At 48.2% G+C, this 17,136-nt stretch overlaps 2 protein-coding genes across 3 annotated transcripts; one reads left to right on the forward strand and one right to left on the reverse strand.

Moving 5' to 3' along the window:
- Positions 1-3,560: 3,560 nt before the first annotated feature.
- Positions 3,561-9,960, forward strand: HSH2D (hematopoietic SH2 domain containing; the record flags this gene model as incomplete). The annotated part of the gene is made up of 5 exons (XM_084250015.1): positions 3,561-3,685; positions 6,822-6,911; positions 7,364-7,529; positions 7,982-8,116; positions 9,406-9,960. 5 exons carry the CDS (start codon positions 3,561-3,563, stop codon positions 9,958-9,960), a joined length of 1,071 nt encoding a protein of 356 aa, XP_084106141.1.
- Positions 9,961-11,578: 1,618 nt separating this feature from the next.
- Positions 11,579-16,227, reverse strand: CIB3 (calcium and integrin binding family member 3; the record flags this gene model as incomplete). 2 transcript variants are annotated; one of them, XM_084250832.1, is made up of 6 exons in its annotated part: positions 11,579-11,600; positions 11,987-12,182; positions 13,030-13,177; positions 14,135-14,246; positions 15,923-15,957; positions 16,177-16,227. In XM_084250832.1, 6 exons carry the CDS (start codon positions 16,225-16,227, stop codon positions 11,579-11,581), a joined length of 564 nt encoding a protein of 187 aa, XP_084106958.1. The 2 variants fall into 2 exon arrangements, with proteins under 2 accessions (XP_084106958.1, XP_084106959.1); XM_084250833.1 differs by lacking the exons at positions 14,135-14,246; positions 15,923-15,957.
- Between the last annotated feature and the right edge of the window lie 909 nt (positions 16,228-17,136).

Here is a 17,136-nt window from a genome sequence, read left to right on the forward strand (position 1 = left end):
GTAATATGTATCCAGCCTGGACCACTTGAGAATTGGTCTTAACACCAATGCAGTCATTAAATAATATTTTAAATGTGTCATAATGAGGCCCTGTATACACACAGAGTGCCCCTGGCTGGTCTGGACTCCTCCCTGCCTCAGGGCCTTTGCCCATATTGTTCTTGGTGCCGAAAGCACTCTTGAGTTGCATTTAACTTGCCTCCAGATGACCTCTCCTCCAGGTCAGCTAGGCCCCCTCTGGAAGTCCTGGCAACTACAGCGCCCTCTTTCTGACAGGCTGTTCACTCTGAAACAACTTCATTCTTCTGCATCACTCACTAGGTGGTGGATATTAGGAGGGCTTGGGGTTATCCCTGTGTCCCCCAAGGACCTGGTATGTAGCAGGTGTTCAGTAAAGGCTTGCCAGGGTCTAGGTGAACAAGGTATCTCTTCAGCAGCTGTGCCTGGACTGCAGACACAGCGGCCCCACCTCAGGGCTCACCTGCTTAAGGAAACAGGAACCACCCTCAGGCAGTAGCCCCGCCCTGCTGACGTACAGACCATGAACCGAAACCCAGGCTCCTCCAGGTTCCAGGCCCTGTCTGAGTGAGGATCTCGCTACCCAGGGAACTCCCAGGTAGGTGCCCAGATGGGACCCCTCCATCAGTCACCTGCCCATATCTGTGCTGCCCCAGGCTGGGTGAGGCTGGGGAACCCAAAAGCCTCGGCTCCATCCAGCTCTCAGGAAGACAGAGCAAGGGGGCCAGACTTGGCCAGAAGGAGTGATGGGACCCATGAGTTCCAGAGAGGTAAGAGGAAATTTCTGTGGGTGCTGGGAGTGACCACTGGCATTGGGTATGGGGATTTCTGGCAGGGGTAGAACCCAGGCAAAGGAATGGAGGAGAGAGGGAGCTTGATCAGATTGAGGTAGAGAAAAAATATTTTTAGAGCTGGATTCAGAGTTCAGGGGGGCTGGGATGCAAGAGCAGACGCCTGAAAACTTAGTGGGTTTACTTGTCACTAGACAATTGTTCATCAGCAAATACCCCCACACCTCCTTTGTGCCCTTCTAAAACCAGGGGGCTCTGGAGATCCAGAAAAATCAATAGAACCTATCCCTGGCCCTGGCCCCCAAGAGCCTTTAATATACTTCAACTCCATGAGGCAAGGCTAGGCCAGAGGCAGAAGTGATGAGGAAAAGGGGATTCAGAGTAGGGTGCCAGGACTTTGTCAAGGGAAGAGGCAGAAAAGCTGCCTGGAGGTGAGGGTATATTTGCTAGGTCTTGAAGGATAAGTAGGAGTTCTCTCAGGTAGAAAAAAACAAGAATGCAAACATTACCCATTGCTAGATCACTACTGGATTCATAAATTTTTGCTACATACATATGGTGCTTAGCTCTGCACCAATTATACAGCAGGTCCTCAAATAACAATTACGTTCAATGTCGTTTCATTGTAACATTGATGAGGAAAAAAATCCCCTCTCATCATTGAATGAAACATAATTTGCGGATCTGCTTTTGTTATATGTCATTTCACTTAAAGTCAAAAGTATCCACGACATTAAGTGAGCACTTACTGTACCTCCCCAGGTAAATATCATCATTATCTCCAAATTGCAGATAAAAATATAGGCACAGAGAGGATAAGTCACTTGACTATGCTTACACAGAGGCATTTGAACCCAAGCTGTGTGGCTCAGATTTCAGACTCTTAATCTCTCTGTCACCCTGCTTTATTAAACATTTCTTAAGAGGCCTATTTAATTTCACTTACCCCAGAATTCCTTTGAGCCACTCCCCAGAGGGTATGCTAGCTGTCTCCTGGCAGGAGAAAGTCAATATTGACTGGGTGAGTCAACATGCCCCCTCACTGTGGAAACAGCCTGGTAGCAACAATCTTTTGCTATATTAAATAGTTAGGTGGGGCAGGACCAGTTTGGGAACAGAATCAAGGGTCTTGATAACCCTGCAGGACACGATTTGCTGGTTCTGCACCAACTTCATAGGTTTTGCAAATTGGTGGTTTCCTTTTTTTAGCTCCATGTCAGTGGTTCACGAAGTTCTGTGTAACTTGAGCTTAAAGTTGTCAAAATGTGTGAGTGGACGATGTACTGATATGTCACAGGTGTGCCGGAAATGGCCCCCATGCATGGCTGCAAAAACAACTGCTTGGACCACTACTCTGTAGTGTTCCATGAAGTCACAGCAGCCCACTCTGTCAGCTTTATCATTCACTCACTCACCATTTTGCTATCTCCGCATCTCTCCAAGATATTGATAATTACTTAATATTTAAATAAACTCACTTTGGGGTTTCCCCGGTGGCGCAGCAGTTGAGTGCTGGGGTGCAAAGCTGCCCACAGCCTCTGCAGCACCGGTTCAATCCCCGGCTGCTCCCCGGCCACCGGAGGAGGGTCCCACATGGCGTGCAGACCTCTCCTGCCGCCTGCTGCTCCCCTCAGCAGTGTACTTCGGTCCTTCTGCCTGCTCTGCTCCTCGCTCTGGCTCTGGTGAATTCTCTCACCCTCCCGCGCTTCTGACTGTACCCAGTACTTGTATAAATAAATAAATGAATCTTTAATAAATAAATAAATAAATAAATAAATAAATAAATAAATAAACTCACTTCTTAAATACAAATCAGATCTTCCTCAATTTACAATAAATCCATCCTAAGTGGGAGATGCATTCATGACACCTCACCTAGCAAATATCACGGTTCAACCTACCCGAACTTAAACAGGGCAAACCATCTCACACAAAGTCTATTTTATACTAAAGTGTGGAATAGCTCATGTAATTGATAGAAGTGTGTACACTGCAGAGTGTGGGGCTGACTGGTAGCTGCAGGGCCTGCTGCTGCCTAGCACCATGAGAAAGGCTCATGTTGTACATCACTAGCAAGGAAACAGATGAAAATTCAAAACGAAGTAGAATTTCAACTGATTTCGTATTGCTTTTCCACCATCACAAAGTAAATAAAATATCGAAGTCAACCCATCATAAGTCAGGGACCATTTGTATTTATAAAGAAAACTATTGGTCCTCCCTGGTGGCGCAAGGGGTTAAGACACAACCTGTGACGCTATCCACAGCCACTGTAGCTCGAGTTCGATCCCTGGCCAGGGAGATACCCACATGGCTCAGCAGACCTCTCCTGACTTGCCTGCTGCTCCCCTCAGCAGTGTATTTCAGTCAGTCTTCCTGTTTTGTTCCCCACTCTGTCTCTGGCGAATCCTCTTATGCCCCTCACACCTCTGGCCTGTACCCCAGTTCTTGTATGCATAAATAAATCTTTTTAAAGAAAAAAGAAAGAAAACTATCACTTGTAATAAAGGCATAATAAGAATAAAAGGAAAAAAATCTTGGAAGATTTTAGGGAGGATTTCATAAATGAATGTTCATAAAATGCCAGCACATAGTAGGTACTCAAAAAAACACAAGCCAGTTTCAAACTTGTTGCTCTGTCCTGCCTGGAGGACTTCTCAAGGGAGGAGGCACCCAAGAGCTGTAAGAATAAAGCAAAAATGAGAAGTGGACAAGGCTTGATTCTTTCCTCCCTCCCACCCCCAGGAAGCCATGACAGAGGCCAGACAGCTGCCCCCACCGCTGCCTCCACGACTACACTGGTTTGTGCAGACACAGATGTGCCAGCTAGCTCAAGGAGGGGTTCCTGCTTGGTTCCATGGTGCCATCTCCAGAGAGTAAGGACACTTTACCCTACCCTGTACCCTCTTTCCTCATGTGTCCCTAGGCAGGTTTTTCACTGTAGAAATCTAGGCTCCCCTCTGCCCAGTGAGTCAAAAGAATTATGGAGTCCTGAGTGTGAATCCTACCAGTAGATTTGCTGTGTGACCGTAAGTAGCTTACTTCCCCTCTCTGGACCTCCACTTTTTCTATACAAGTGACTACCAGATCAGCACTACCAGGGACCTTACTGTCCACCCCATTCCCACCCAAACCAGGTACACCAATCACTGAAGGCAGGATGCAGCCTCAGGATCCTTTTACACAGTGTTCCAAACAATTGCTCTAAAACCACCAGGAATGTAACTAATGTGCTCTTTCTACATCAGCCTGAACTCTGAGAACATGAACAAACCTAACTAGTGAGCCATCCGCAGGGCCTAACTCTAAGTAGAGAAAAGCACATGTATTGCCACCCTAAGCATGAAGGGCATATTTTTATAGAAATTTATTAGATATAATTAATCTTTACAGTAGAATATCTGGACAATCAGGTAGTTACTTAAACTTTTACTTGCCCTGATCTAGCAGCTTCCATTTCTGTTAAAATTCCCAAAATGTTTTCTCCAATCCCCTATCTTGACAGATCACTTTAAAAATCAAGAGCCAAGGACCTGTCTACATTTTAGGAATTTCTTTTTAAGGCATTTTTAAATTTTATTTTTCTTTGATATGTGCACATGTTCCACTCACCCTCCACCAAGTATCCCAATGGGCCCATGCCTCATCTGACTCCCTCCCCCACTCCCTCCTCCCCACCATTCCCTCTGGTAACCATTATGTTTTTTCACTGAGTTCAAGATTTATTCCTACTATACTTTGTTTGTGTATGCTTTTTGGTAATCTATATTCCACAGTTGAGTGAAACCATCCAACATCTGTCTCTCACTTTTTTATTTATTTCACTTAACATAATTACATAATTACTTAGAATTTCAACCATTTTGTCCCAAATGGCCCTATTTCATGCTTTTTCACAGCTATGTAGTTCTCCACTGATTATATATTGCACCATTTCTTTATCCATTATCTGCTGAAGAGGAATGGGTTGGTTCCATGAGTGGCAATTGTGAACCGTGTTGCCCTGTACCTAGGCATAGATAAATCTTTTCATATTAGTTTCCATATAGTTTGGATAAAAACTAGATCATATGGCATTTCTATTTTTATTTTCTTAAGAAATCTACACATCATGTTTCCACAGGAGTTGCACCAACTTGCATTCCCACCAAGAGTGGATGAGAGTTCCTTTTTCACCGCAACCTTGCCAACATTTCTTGATTCCATTCATTTTGATATGGGCCATTCTCACTAGGGTGAGCTGGTATCTCAGTGTGATTTTAATTTGGATTCCCCTTATGATAAGTGATGTCAAAAAATTTTTAATGTCTGTAGGCCATATGAATTCTTGTGTCTATGTAAGTCCTTTGCACATTTTTTGATTAGGTTATTTGTTTGTCGTTATATTGTACAAGAACTTTACATGAAGGGCATTGAAAGAAAATTGTGAAATCTGGGGCCTCCCTGTGACCTAAGGGTTAAGCCTCAGCATAATCACCACTACGGCCTGAGTTTGATCCCCAGCCAGGGAGCTAACCCACATATGGTGCAGCAGATCTCTCCTGTTTCACCCACTGCTCCCCTCAGCAGTGAATTTCAGTCCATCCATCTGTTCTGCTACCCACTCTGTCTCTGTCTCCAGTGAATCCTTTCATCCCCCACACCTCTGACCTGCACCCTAGTTCTTATATGCATAAATAAATAAAAGTAAATCTTTAAGAAAAAAGAAAATTGTAAAATCCACAGAGAGAAGGAATTGGGCATGTTTTCTGAGTTCTGGAATGTGCCAAGAGAAATACATTGTGAGCCACACATGGCTATTTAATTTTTTTTAGCAGCTTTATTAGAGAAGTAAAAAGAAAATGGTGCAATTAATTTTGACCATATCTTTTGTTTAACTCAATTTATCTAAGATATTATTTCAACATGGAATCAAAGAAATTTCAACATGTGATCTCAACATGTAATGTTAATTGTGCCAAGAAATCATTCATGAGGGCCTCCCCGGTGGCACAGGGGTTAAAGACAATGGCGCTATCAAGCTATTGCCAGCCACTGCAGCATGAGTTCAATGGCCAGTTGGCCAGGGAGCAACCCACATGTCACAGCAGACCTCTCCTGTCTTGCCTGCTGCTCCCCTCAGCATTGTATTTCAATAGCGCTGCCTGTTCTGCTCCCCACTGTCTCTGGTGAATCCTTTCACCCCCCGTACCTCTGGTCTACACCCCAGTTCTTATATGCATAAATAAATAAATCCTTAAAAAAAAGAAATCATTCATGAGATGTATGTGTGCCTTTATTTGTACTAAGTCTTCAAAGTACACTAAAGGCACATTTTGATTTGAACCAGATATATTTCAAGTATTCAGCAGCCACATACAGGTGTTTGTATTGGACGGCACAGCTCCAAACCCCCATCTTGGCCCATGAAAGCCACTTACTTTCCAGAATCCCAGATAAAGGTAGTGATGATGAGATGATGATAGTAAATAACAGTCACAGTAGTAATGAACATTCTGTGAGTGCTTTCCAGGTAGTGTTCTCCACACTCACATTGCTTTTTATCTGCCTTCATATTGGTCCTGAGGTGAGGAGGTGGGGGTGAGGGCTCATTTTCCCTCGAGGAAGGTGAAGGTCAGAAAGGGACTGACCCTCACCAGTGGTCACACAGCTAGTGAATGAGAGAGCTAGGGTTTGACCTCAGGTGGACCTGGGAACAACTCCTGCTTTTTTACTTGTGACATCAGGATCCACCCAAAGATGCTTTAATGGGGGGATCTCAACCACTGGAAAGGTAATTAGGGGCTGTGGGAGATGGAAGGGGGTCAAGGTCAACAGAGGCTTCCCTCCACTTCTGGGGGAACATTCCTATCCCTGAATATCTCAGGGTCTGAAACAACCCAGAAAACGGTTTTAGGGTATTCATTTAGAAAACAGAAAAGCACAGACCTCTGTGCTCAGGAGGATCAATCCTGACTGCGCACCATGTGCATCTGAACCTCACTCCTCTGCCTCCTGTGTGTGCCCCTCCAGGGATGCTGAGAACTTGCTGGTATCACAACCACTGGGATCCTTCCTCATCAGAGTCAGCCACAGCCATGTGGGCTACACACTCTCCTACAAGTAAGGCCTGGAATAGGGGCCAGGGCATCAGGAGGAAGTGGGGCTTCCTTGGAGGGGGCAAGGGGTTCCTCATACCACAGCTTCACAGAGAGCTCCCAGAGTGAGGGTCTGGGCAGATCTAGCTGAGGAGCGCAGCAGTACGTCCAGCTGTAACCCGCAGTCGTGGGCCTGGTGGTTACTGAGACTGTGTCTGAGAATAAGGGGTCCCAGGAGGCCCAGAGTATCTACTGTCCTTGCCCTCACCCCCGTCCCTTCCACACTCTACTTGGCAACTGTCTGACTTGCCCAGGGAGAAGTTAGTTCCCCACATTACAGATGGGAAAGTGAGGCGCTAGCTAGTGAGTGCAGAAGCCCATGTGGGAACCTGGGTGGTAGGTAATGCTCCTCACCAAGGGTCAGGATGGGGACAGAAAGAGGAGGAGTGGGGTGTGCCAGCTACAGTGTCTCGACAGAGCTCAAAGTTGCTGTCGCCACTTCATGGTGAAGCTCTTGGACAATGGGAACTTCATGATCCCTGGGGAGAAGCGGATCCATGACTCATTGGATGCTCTGGTCACCTTCCACCAGCAGCAGCCTATGTGGCCCCATGAGGAGCTGCTAACTCAGCCCTGCGGGCAGGTAAGGTGGGAGCCCCCAAGGGTCTCCCAGAGGTCAAGCCCTCAAAACCTTTGGTTCCCATCAACCCCTTTCAGTTTCTTAAGCTTCTTTCACTTTTGTGGTCCCTGTCCCCCCATGGTCCTGCACCTCCAGGTCTTTGTTCACCGACCCCCCAACTCCCCGCCGGCCTTTTTACAAGGGTTGAACTATCTGATATAACCTTGGCTGATCTATATGGATAGCATATTCCTTATGAAGCCCAGTAACCTAGGCCTCAGAAGCTGTGTGGATGGGCATGTCTCCTTATAAGGTTCGGTGGGCGGGGCCTTGGGCCTGAAACTGCTGTGGGCTTGTGTCCATAAAAGATGAAGGGTGAGGTAGCTCCTGAGTCTGGCTGTCAAGGGTTTGTCTGGAATGATGAGAGCTCTGTCCCCATTCTTGGTACTGAGCCACATGACCCTTCTGCTCCACAGAAAGATCCAGAAAATGTAGATTATAAGGATCTCTTCTTTTATTTCTCTGCATTGGCTGAGGAGGCCTCCGGGCCTGGCCATGGATCCAGCAGACATCAGAATCCCCCCTCTTGTCCCATGGAGGCACCTGAGCAGGTATGTGACAGAAAAGTAACCCTCCAACAGGAGGGAGTGGTAGGGCAAAGGTGGCCAAAAGCTGCCAAATGAGACTCTACAATGTAGGTTAGATCCTGTAGCTAAGAGTTTAAACCTTGCAGTGATTTCCCAAGGCAAACAGGTTAAAATCCCTAAAGTCCCTTCTGCCATCACCAGCCCAGGTCCAGGCTGTCTGCCATTATTCAGGCACAGCAAGCTAACTTCAGACCTTTCCTCATGCTGGTGCCACCTCAGGGCCTTGCCCCCAGATTGCCCATATCCGGCTTTTCCCTTCAGTTCTTTGAGGGTCTTCGTCCCCAGTTTCCAGACCTACCCCTCCCACAGACCTAAAACAGCCCTCTTTGAATTCTCCATTACATCTCCAACATTTGCTGCAAAGCACCCTCACAATTTGAAAAGTCATATTTATTTATGGGTTTGCACGTTTCCTGTCTGCCTCCCCCATGAGACTGAAGTGTGGGAGACCTGGGACTCTATCTAACTTGTTCACCTCTGCCTCTCCTGCCTACAGAGAGGACCCAGCAAATTAGGGTGCTCAATTAATGCATCTGTGGAGTAGATAGATGAATAGATGAAGGAATCCCAGGTTCTCGTGGCTCAGTGGACCTTCAGGCATCCCTTGGTCAAGACTTAACTCTCCCCCCAGGCTCCCTACAAAACAGGGAAGTTCTAACAGTAGCAAACACAAAACAGGCTGGTGTGGTGGGCATCAGTGGGTGTATGGGTGGTCATAGTCAAAGGAGACTTCCTGGAAGAGGTGGTGAGATATGGGACATGGATCTGAGTGGGAGCCAGTCACACACAGAGATGCAGGGAAGATGCCCAAAATAGGCAACAGCACATCCAACGGTCCTGAAGCTTAGCATATTTTAAAAAACAGAACAACAAAAGCAGGGAAGTTCTAACAGGTGAATGGAATAACGTTTGATTGTTGGGAATTGAGGGGCCAGAGTCAGTAGGAGCTGGATCTGCAGGACCTTGGAGCCAGGCTGAGGAGCTAGACAGTTCCATACTGCTAAGACTCAACCCCTTACACCACCATGGAGGGCCCTACTATCTGGTCCTTATAGGAAAAGATTGCCAACCCCTGGGAGAAAGTGAAGCTGTTTACCTAGAGAGTATGGATGGGGCAAGGGATTAGATTTTGGGGGTTTCAGGAGGACATTTCTTGGCCCCAGGACATCTGGATGAGATCCAAATCCCAACCAGGGCAAATTCAGAGCTTCGGAGGGTGGGCTGGCTTAGTTCTCACCTATTCTCGGTTTCAGGCCTTGTCAAGGTCAGTCCTGCTTCATCAGCCAAAGGAAAGAAAGTCATCAGCAGAGATGAACAGAGCACACTCAGAGAAAGCCACTTCCTCCTACACCCCAAAAGCTCCTCTTGAGGAGGCCTGCCAAAAACTCTGGAAGAACCTCAAGATGCTCCCCCAGACAGGCAAGAAGTACCAGCAGCAGCTGAAATCCCACCTGGCGGCTGTGAACTTGTCCTTGCCATGGGATGCCAGGCGAGGGGCGGGTGGCCAGGACCACTCAGGTGACGAGATTTTGGAAAATGTCTACACGGACCCTTTTGCATCCTCATTGCCTGTAAACCTCTCACAGCCCCAGGCCACAAGAAACACAGACGTCCTCTCCAGGAAGGCCTTGAGGTCAGCCAGCTGTGGTGAGGTACCCACCAGAGACAGTGGTTGGCGCCAAGCATTGGAGAGGTCCCTGTCTTCACAGGTGTGCAAACCAGAACCAAAGAACTTGGCCAAACCCCAGGATGACTGTTTCCCTGAGGAATACCGCCCACCCCCGCCCTTTGCTCCTGGGTACTGCTAAGGAGGAGATCTACTCTGGATCTGGGTCCCTTGCTGCCAAGGATGACTTACACATAGATCCCCTTACTCTTTGCCAACACCCACCAACACTCAGGAGCCAGAGAAATGTAATAAAGGCATTGCTTGGTTCCTGTTCTGTAACTGCCAGTGGGTGGCCTGGGTATTTAATGATGACGATAATGATGATGATGAACTACAGCAAGTATATGGGGCATCTGCTGTGTGGCAGGCCTCTCACCTGATATTGCAAGATCATTATTTCTTTTAAGGGAGAGTCTTCCAGGCAGTGGGAAGTGGGGGTTAGGGTGGGAGCAGGGCCATCTTGTCTTTATTTTGGAAACCATGGTTCAAAGAGGAGGACAGGAATGACCAATGTCATACAGCTACGGGGCCTCAAAGCCAGGATTTGAACCAGGCCAGTTCAAGCTCTGGCTCCACCACATCCCCTGCACCAGGCTCAACTCCTCCTATTACCTCCGCACCTGTGAATGGGGCTGTTTATGCCTCCTCTGGGGGTGCAAATGAAAGAGATGAGACTTTGGGGGCTTGACACACAGTAAGTACTTCCAGCATTGATGATAGCTCTACTATGACATTCAGGACAGCTGTGAGTCCTTTTTCTTTAAAAAGAAAGAGGCAACCCAGGACTCTCAGTTATTAGGTATCCTGGGCCACAGGGCTGTGTGATCCTTGGTGAGTCAATCGACTTCTCTGGAATTGTTTCCCCATCTGCAAAATGGAGAAAAAAATAATCCTTCTTTCCCAGGATAAACTGGCAGGATGTATGTAAAACCTGGGGCTTTGGCACACAGTAGGAACTTCATAAACTGGGGTGCCTCTGGATGTGATGGCCTCTGGAAAAGTCCCTGGGGGCTGGTCTGTGTTGGAGGAAATGACCACTCCTTAGACTGATTGGGCCATACCTGGGGCTCTGCAAGTATACTGCAGGTGGGTGTGGGGTTTCCCAAATCTGCAAGGTGGAGAGGTGAGTGATCTGGAGCAAGTGGCCTTGGACAAGTCCCTATGTTCCCTCTGAGTGTAGTGTGGCTCTCCTGGCCAAACTTGCCTATTTGTCACAGGAAAATACGTGATGGCAGTGGGGCGGGTATTCCATGGACTGTAAAGTGAAAGCCACCCCTTCAGAGGACCTCTCTGACTGCCCTAATGCATCAGCAAGAAGTTAAAGTTTCAGTGCCTTTGAGGAACTCAGGGATTGAGAGAAAGGAGGTGCTCTGAGCTGTCAGGAGTAGGGTCTGACCTTGGGCTCCGGGGAAGGGGGGAGTGGGAAGGATAGCATGGCCTGATCACACCTCATCTTTGCCCCAGAGACACATAAGGAGCCCTCATAGTGGAGAAATATCCAGAAGTCAGCCCCTTCCTTATACAGAGGGGAGATAGTGGCTCAGAGAAGGTGTGGCGCAGCCAGGGTCACACCACAAGGGCAGAGGTGAGATCCCAGTTTCCTCTCTCCCACCCCCCACATGCAAGGTAGAAAATGCATGCTCCCAGCAGGTACAATTTCAATGATCAGCATTTATTCCCAGAGCCCAGGAAGGCCAGCTTCCATGCTGGAGGAGGGTCATCTACCATCCTCAGCCCTGCCCCTTCTCCATGGTAGCTCAGATGCGGATGTGGAAGGTGCTGTGTGCAAAGAGGAAAGGGGTTAGTGTCACCAGGTGAAAGGTGACCCTCATTCATCCCCCTGCCCAATACTACTACCAGGTGTCCCCAAGACAGGTGGGGGAGATGGACCCCATCAAGAAACCCCAGCAAAATACTCAGGTAAATGAGGGCTGAAGTCTAGCTATGTTCCATCACCCAAAGAGCTTCATCCACCCACTGGAGGTGTTCACAGATTCCCAAATTATACCCATTTAAAGATGCAAGGGCTAAGACTGGGGAGGCTGAGAAGGTTCCCAAAGTCACAAATGAATTAACAGAAGGACTTTCAGAGTCTGTGAGCTGTCTCTGTATTGATCACCTCTGAGAAGGGAGAACAGATTGTGCAGGGCAGAGAGAAGAGTCACCTGAGGAAGTCAGGGGCCCGCAGGATCATGTTCTGGAAGTCTTCTAGAGACAGCCGGCCATCATGGTCCCCATCGGCCTCGTCCAGCACCTTTTCACACACCAGGCTCACCTCCTCCGCACTCAGCTCCCCCCGAGTCAGCTTGGTCACTGTCTGCTCCAGGTCCCACGCACAGATGTAATTGTCATTGTTAAAGTCTGCAGATTGGGATGGATGAGGACATGGAGTTGGGGGACAGCAGGGGCAGGCAGGCTGGGCCAATTGTTGACACATCTTGTCCCCATGTTACAAAGGAAGAAACCACCAATGCATTGGAGGGAACCCAAAAGTTAGGTCTTGCTCTGGATTGTAGCAAGGACCTCATTCACTCAACAACTATACTGAGTATGCCAGGCACTGTGATAACTGTTTTTCATTCATTCACTCATTCATTCATTCATTTGTTCATTCACTCAGCAATATATCTCAAGCACCTACTATGTGCCAGTCACATAGTCATTCACACAAATATTCACTGGGTGCCTACTATGTGTCAGGCCCTGTAATAAAGTTTCCTTCATTCAGTGTTTATCGAACTCCTACTCTGTGCCAGGTATGGGAGACACATGATGCATAAAACAGACACCATCGTTCTCCTCAGCCTCCTCAGAGAGAAACTCAATGAAAAGTAAACAGATCAACAAACAAGAAAGGAAGCAGCATCACTCTGCGCTAGAGAGAAACAGGATGAAGAATGGAGAGAGCCTGGGGGTCGAGGCTACTTTCAACCTAGATTTCAAGGTAAGACAGAGTCAGGGGAAAGGTATTCCAGGCAGAGGGTATAGAAAAGGCAAAGATCAGGCAGCAGAGTTTGTATGCCAGAGGGAGACTGAGTGAGCAAGGGGATGTGGGTGGGAAGGACTGGGATGGGGTGCTGGGCAGGGTCAGGCAGGGCTTTGAAGCACCTTGAAGTGACATGTAGGACAGTATGGCAGCCCCTGTCCCAAGCCCCACCTTGCTCCCACTCCCACCCTCACACATCTCCCCCCAGGGCCCTGCACGCACCATAGATTTTAAAGGCATAGTAGGCTTTCAGGTCACGGGGAGCCATTTCACTCATCACGGAAAACAAGTCCAGAAAGTTGTCCAAGGTCATGTGGCCATCCCCGTCCTCTGAGAATACCTGGGCAATCCTCTCTCGAAAGGGGTTGTCCTGGGGACAGCAAGCAGGCCACCTCCAGCCAGCGTCTCACTCACAGCACATGTGCTCTCACTCATAGAACCCAACTTCCTGGGCACTTCCAACCACCCACCACCAAAACCTCCTCCACCCTGTCCCTGCACAGGACTTCAAGCAATTCCACTCTCCACCCCATGTGGCCCAAAGCCATGGAACTTCCCACTTCTGGCTCCAGAGGTGTCGCCAGATCTGGGGGAGGTTAAATGAGAGCTACCCATTCACCTGGCAACCGTGATTGGCCATTGTGATGGCCATGTGGGCTGCCCTTTGCTTTGTGTCTGAGAAATTGAGATGGAGGGACCTGCTTTCTTCTGGGCCCAGAGCTGACAGGAGAAAACCTGGGGCTCCTGAGGATTACTTCAGAGCATCAGGAGAGGCTTCTTGAGACTGATGCTTCTTCCTGAGAGGATCTGAGAGATGGAGTCCCAAGCACATCCTCAGAGACGATGGTTCTAGTCACACCTGAGCCTCGCCCTGACCCTGGACATTTTGTTCATGAGAGCCAATCCACGCTATCCCTCTTGAATGAGATTCCTGTGCCTTGTGATGAAATAATCTCCACTCAAAATCACTAACTTCACAAGTCCCCTCCAAAACCACAAACTATGAAGCATCCAGCTGTGAAGAAGCTGCTTTTACTAGCACCTACTATGAAAAGAGAAATGAATGTTTCCTAAGTAATTGACATATAACAGGCCCTGTACTGAGTCTTTTACTTGCATTATCTCACCTTATCCTTCCAGCAACCTGGGTTGGTATCCTGTCACTATCTCTCATATCCTAGCTGTGTGACCATGGAGAAGTGTCTTAACCTCTCTGAACCAGTTTCTTCATTTGTAAAATGGAAACAATCTCCGCAACTACCTCATAGGAATATAGCAAGGAACATACCTACTATCTTTCCCTGCCTGCCCCATGGCCCAGGCATACCTTCAGCTCAGGCATACTGATGATGAGTTCGTAGGGCACCTTGACGTCAGGGAAGCTTGTGTAGTCGAGGGGAACAAGCTGAGGGGCCAGATCCTGGTAGCGAAAGAAGAGCCTGATGTGGGGAGAACAACAATGGGAAGGACTGAGAGGTGAGTGTGGGGGAGACTTGTCCCGCCTCACTCATACTTGCAGCTGCTTTGCCACAGAGTTCTGGGTCCCCAAGAGCCACCAGCTCTGGAACTAGCTTTCAAGCCCACAGAGCCTATACTCTCCTGGAGATAGGGTCAAGGTGGAGAGAGAACCCCAGAGCAGGGGAGACTAAAGTGGGGAAAGCAAGCCAAGGAGGAAGGGCATCAGCACGGGACTTTGAAGCATGAGTAGGAGTTTACCAGGAGATAGCAAAAGGAAGAGTGGTTAAGGCAAAGTCATTTCAAGCATTTAGAGAATCTTAACTAATCTATGCTAGTCTAATCTAAATTAATCTATGAATCTCTGCACATCAACATGTTGTCAGGAAAATACTGCCTGTGAAAACCCTCACCCTCAAATTTGCCTTCTCTCCCTCCATAATGGGAGGCAGAGTTCCCTCATTGTGGCAGAGCAGACTAAAGACTAATATTCAGGAATTTTTTTATTAAAGAGTGAATAAAAGCATTTTTCAAAACATCAAGTACCATGGATATTCCCTAGATTGTAAGGCTGGCTGCCCACTCCAATGCCATCACTTGGTAAGGCCAGACCTCTACTGGGGCAAGCTGGGCAACAGCCTGGTAGAAACCACCCTTGATGAGTCAGAAGTGCCCAGACTGCTAGGGACTTTTTCTGAAGGGTACATGAGCCTCTGGGTTATATCACGGCCAGGAAATCAAGGAGGAAGCATCTACGACTTCAGTCCTGAATACACTACTTCCTATCTGGGCTCCCTTAGCTGGGGTTTGGGTGTCTGTACAACCTTGAGCAAGTTGCTCTTCCCCTCAGAGCCTCAGTTTAATCTGTTGACAAGCAAGAAGTCTGAGATAGACACAATGTCAGCCCTCAAACTCCTTGGGGCTCTGCCATCTGTAGAGCCAGAGCCATTCTCTCCTGTCTGAGCCTCAGTTTCCCCATCAGTAATCTGATCGCCATGGCCACGGTGACCCTTCCAGCTGTCCTCACCAGGACAATGGGGCTCATTGGTAAAAGGTGAGCCCATCAATAATAGATAGCTTGTGCCCACGCAATTGGGGCCTTGGCCCTGATCACTCTGCAGCTGAACCCCAGCCAGCTTGGGTTTCACAGCTCCAAGTTCATGGGTCGGGGCCTCCAGACAATGGCCTCATGGGCTGAGTGATGACGTGGGGTACCTGTCTATGCCAGTCTCACTGGGCTCATGCCAGGGACTGACCGCAGACTCAGGCCACCTCCCTGCACCTCACCTGATATGAACCCCACCGCCCAAAGCTGACTCTAAACTCTGCCTATGAGCTCCCAGGCTCCAGTTCCCAGCCCCTTCATACTAGTCTTAGGAGAGTCTTTCTAATATGCTGACCTGTCCCTTCCCTGCTCACATACTCTCCATGGTTTCCCACCACCCTTGAGACAAAGTCCAAACTCATCAGCCTAGAAGCTGTCACAATATGCCAGGATGTGACTTCTCACAATATGCCATCTCAGCCTCCATCCCCTAACCGAGTCTGCAATGTCCTTATTAGTGCTTTAACCACCAGGAAGCACAGAGCTCTGTTAAATGGCAAATATCTTCCAGTAATGTACAGAAAGTTGTTTCCAGGTATTTCTCTTCAGACTAACCTCATAATTTCCTTCCTGGTGAAGAAGGTGCAGTCCTGCAGAGAGAGACATTGTCTTGGTCCAGACCCTGCCTCCTTCCCTCCTCCCCACTCCATGTACATCTCTGCCTAACGCCACACACAGAGCCATGCCAAGAACCCTCACCACAGAGCCACACTGGGAACCCTTGCAGACTATACACCCAAAGGGATGCTGTCCCCACTTCTCAGGCCAGGGAACCAAGGCTATCAAAGGGCCCAGCCTATCATCCCTACCTGATAAGCCTCTAACTGCTCATGAGTGAAGACTGTCTGCTTGTTGCCCATGAAGACCACGTTCCCAAGCAGGCTCCCAAAACCCCCAGTCTCCTCAGGGCCACATGGGTTATCAGACTGCTGCACACCAGTGTCAGGACAAATCTCCCTGCCCTGGCTGTCACCCGCCCACCCGCCCCATCATCCCCAGCTTGGGTGAGACTCAAGTTACAGCTTAGCTCTCTGGGCAACAACCCGAGTATGTCCATGGCCACCAGGCCAAGAAAGACTGAGAATAGTCAGACAGTGGGGAGACCACATCTGCTACCACCAGGTAAGGCTGAGGGTCTGGGGCACCTTTGAGAGTTGGGCAGGGTGGTGGAGAGGCTGTTGGCAAAACCCAAATCAAATTCTAGTCCTCCACCCACAAGCTGTGTAGCTTGAGGCAGACCACCTGATTTCTTTTAGCTTCATTTGTCATGGCAAATATATTAATACCTACCTCCCAGAGTTGCTCTGAAGATCTGACAAGATCATTAATGCAACAAAAAATATTTGGCTTTTGGATATTGGACAGTTCTAGGCACTGGGTACATAACACTGAGCTAGCTAGATGAAGTGTTATTAGAGATACAATGATGATGATAATGATGATGATGGTGGTAGTGGTGGTGGTGGTGGTGATGATGACATAGTTTGAAAAAATCATGAGCTAAGTTGGAGACACAGTAGGTTATATAATAGATTTCTTGATTGCAGGCTTGTCAGAGACTTTAATATGCTACTATGCACCAATGAGCCTCAAGGTGTGGGTACAATAGAACAGCTACCAAAGTTACTAAGGCCCAGAATCCTCTTGGGCAGAACATGTGGGAGTCAAAAGTTGAGTCTTATGCTCCACACCCTTGTTACTCTGAGTCCTGCCTGTCTTCCACTTTCCTCTCCTGCCTGTCTTCTCCCAGCTCACACTCCAGGCTCACA

The sequence above is a fragment of the Talpa europaea genome (genome assembly GCF_964194135.1).
Source record: "Talpa europaea genome assembly, chromosome: 12".
Classification (NCBI taxonomy): Eukaryota; Metazoa; Chordata; class Mammalia; order Eulipotyphla; family Talpidae; genus Talpa; species Talpa europaea.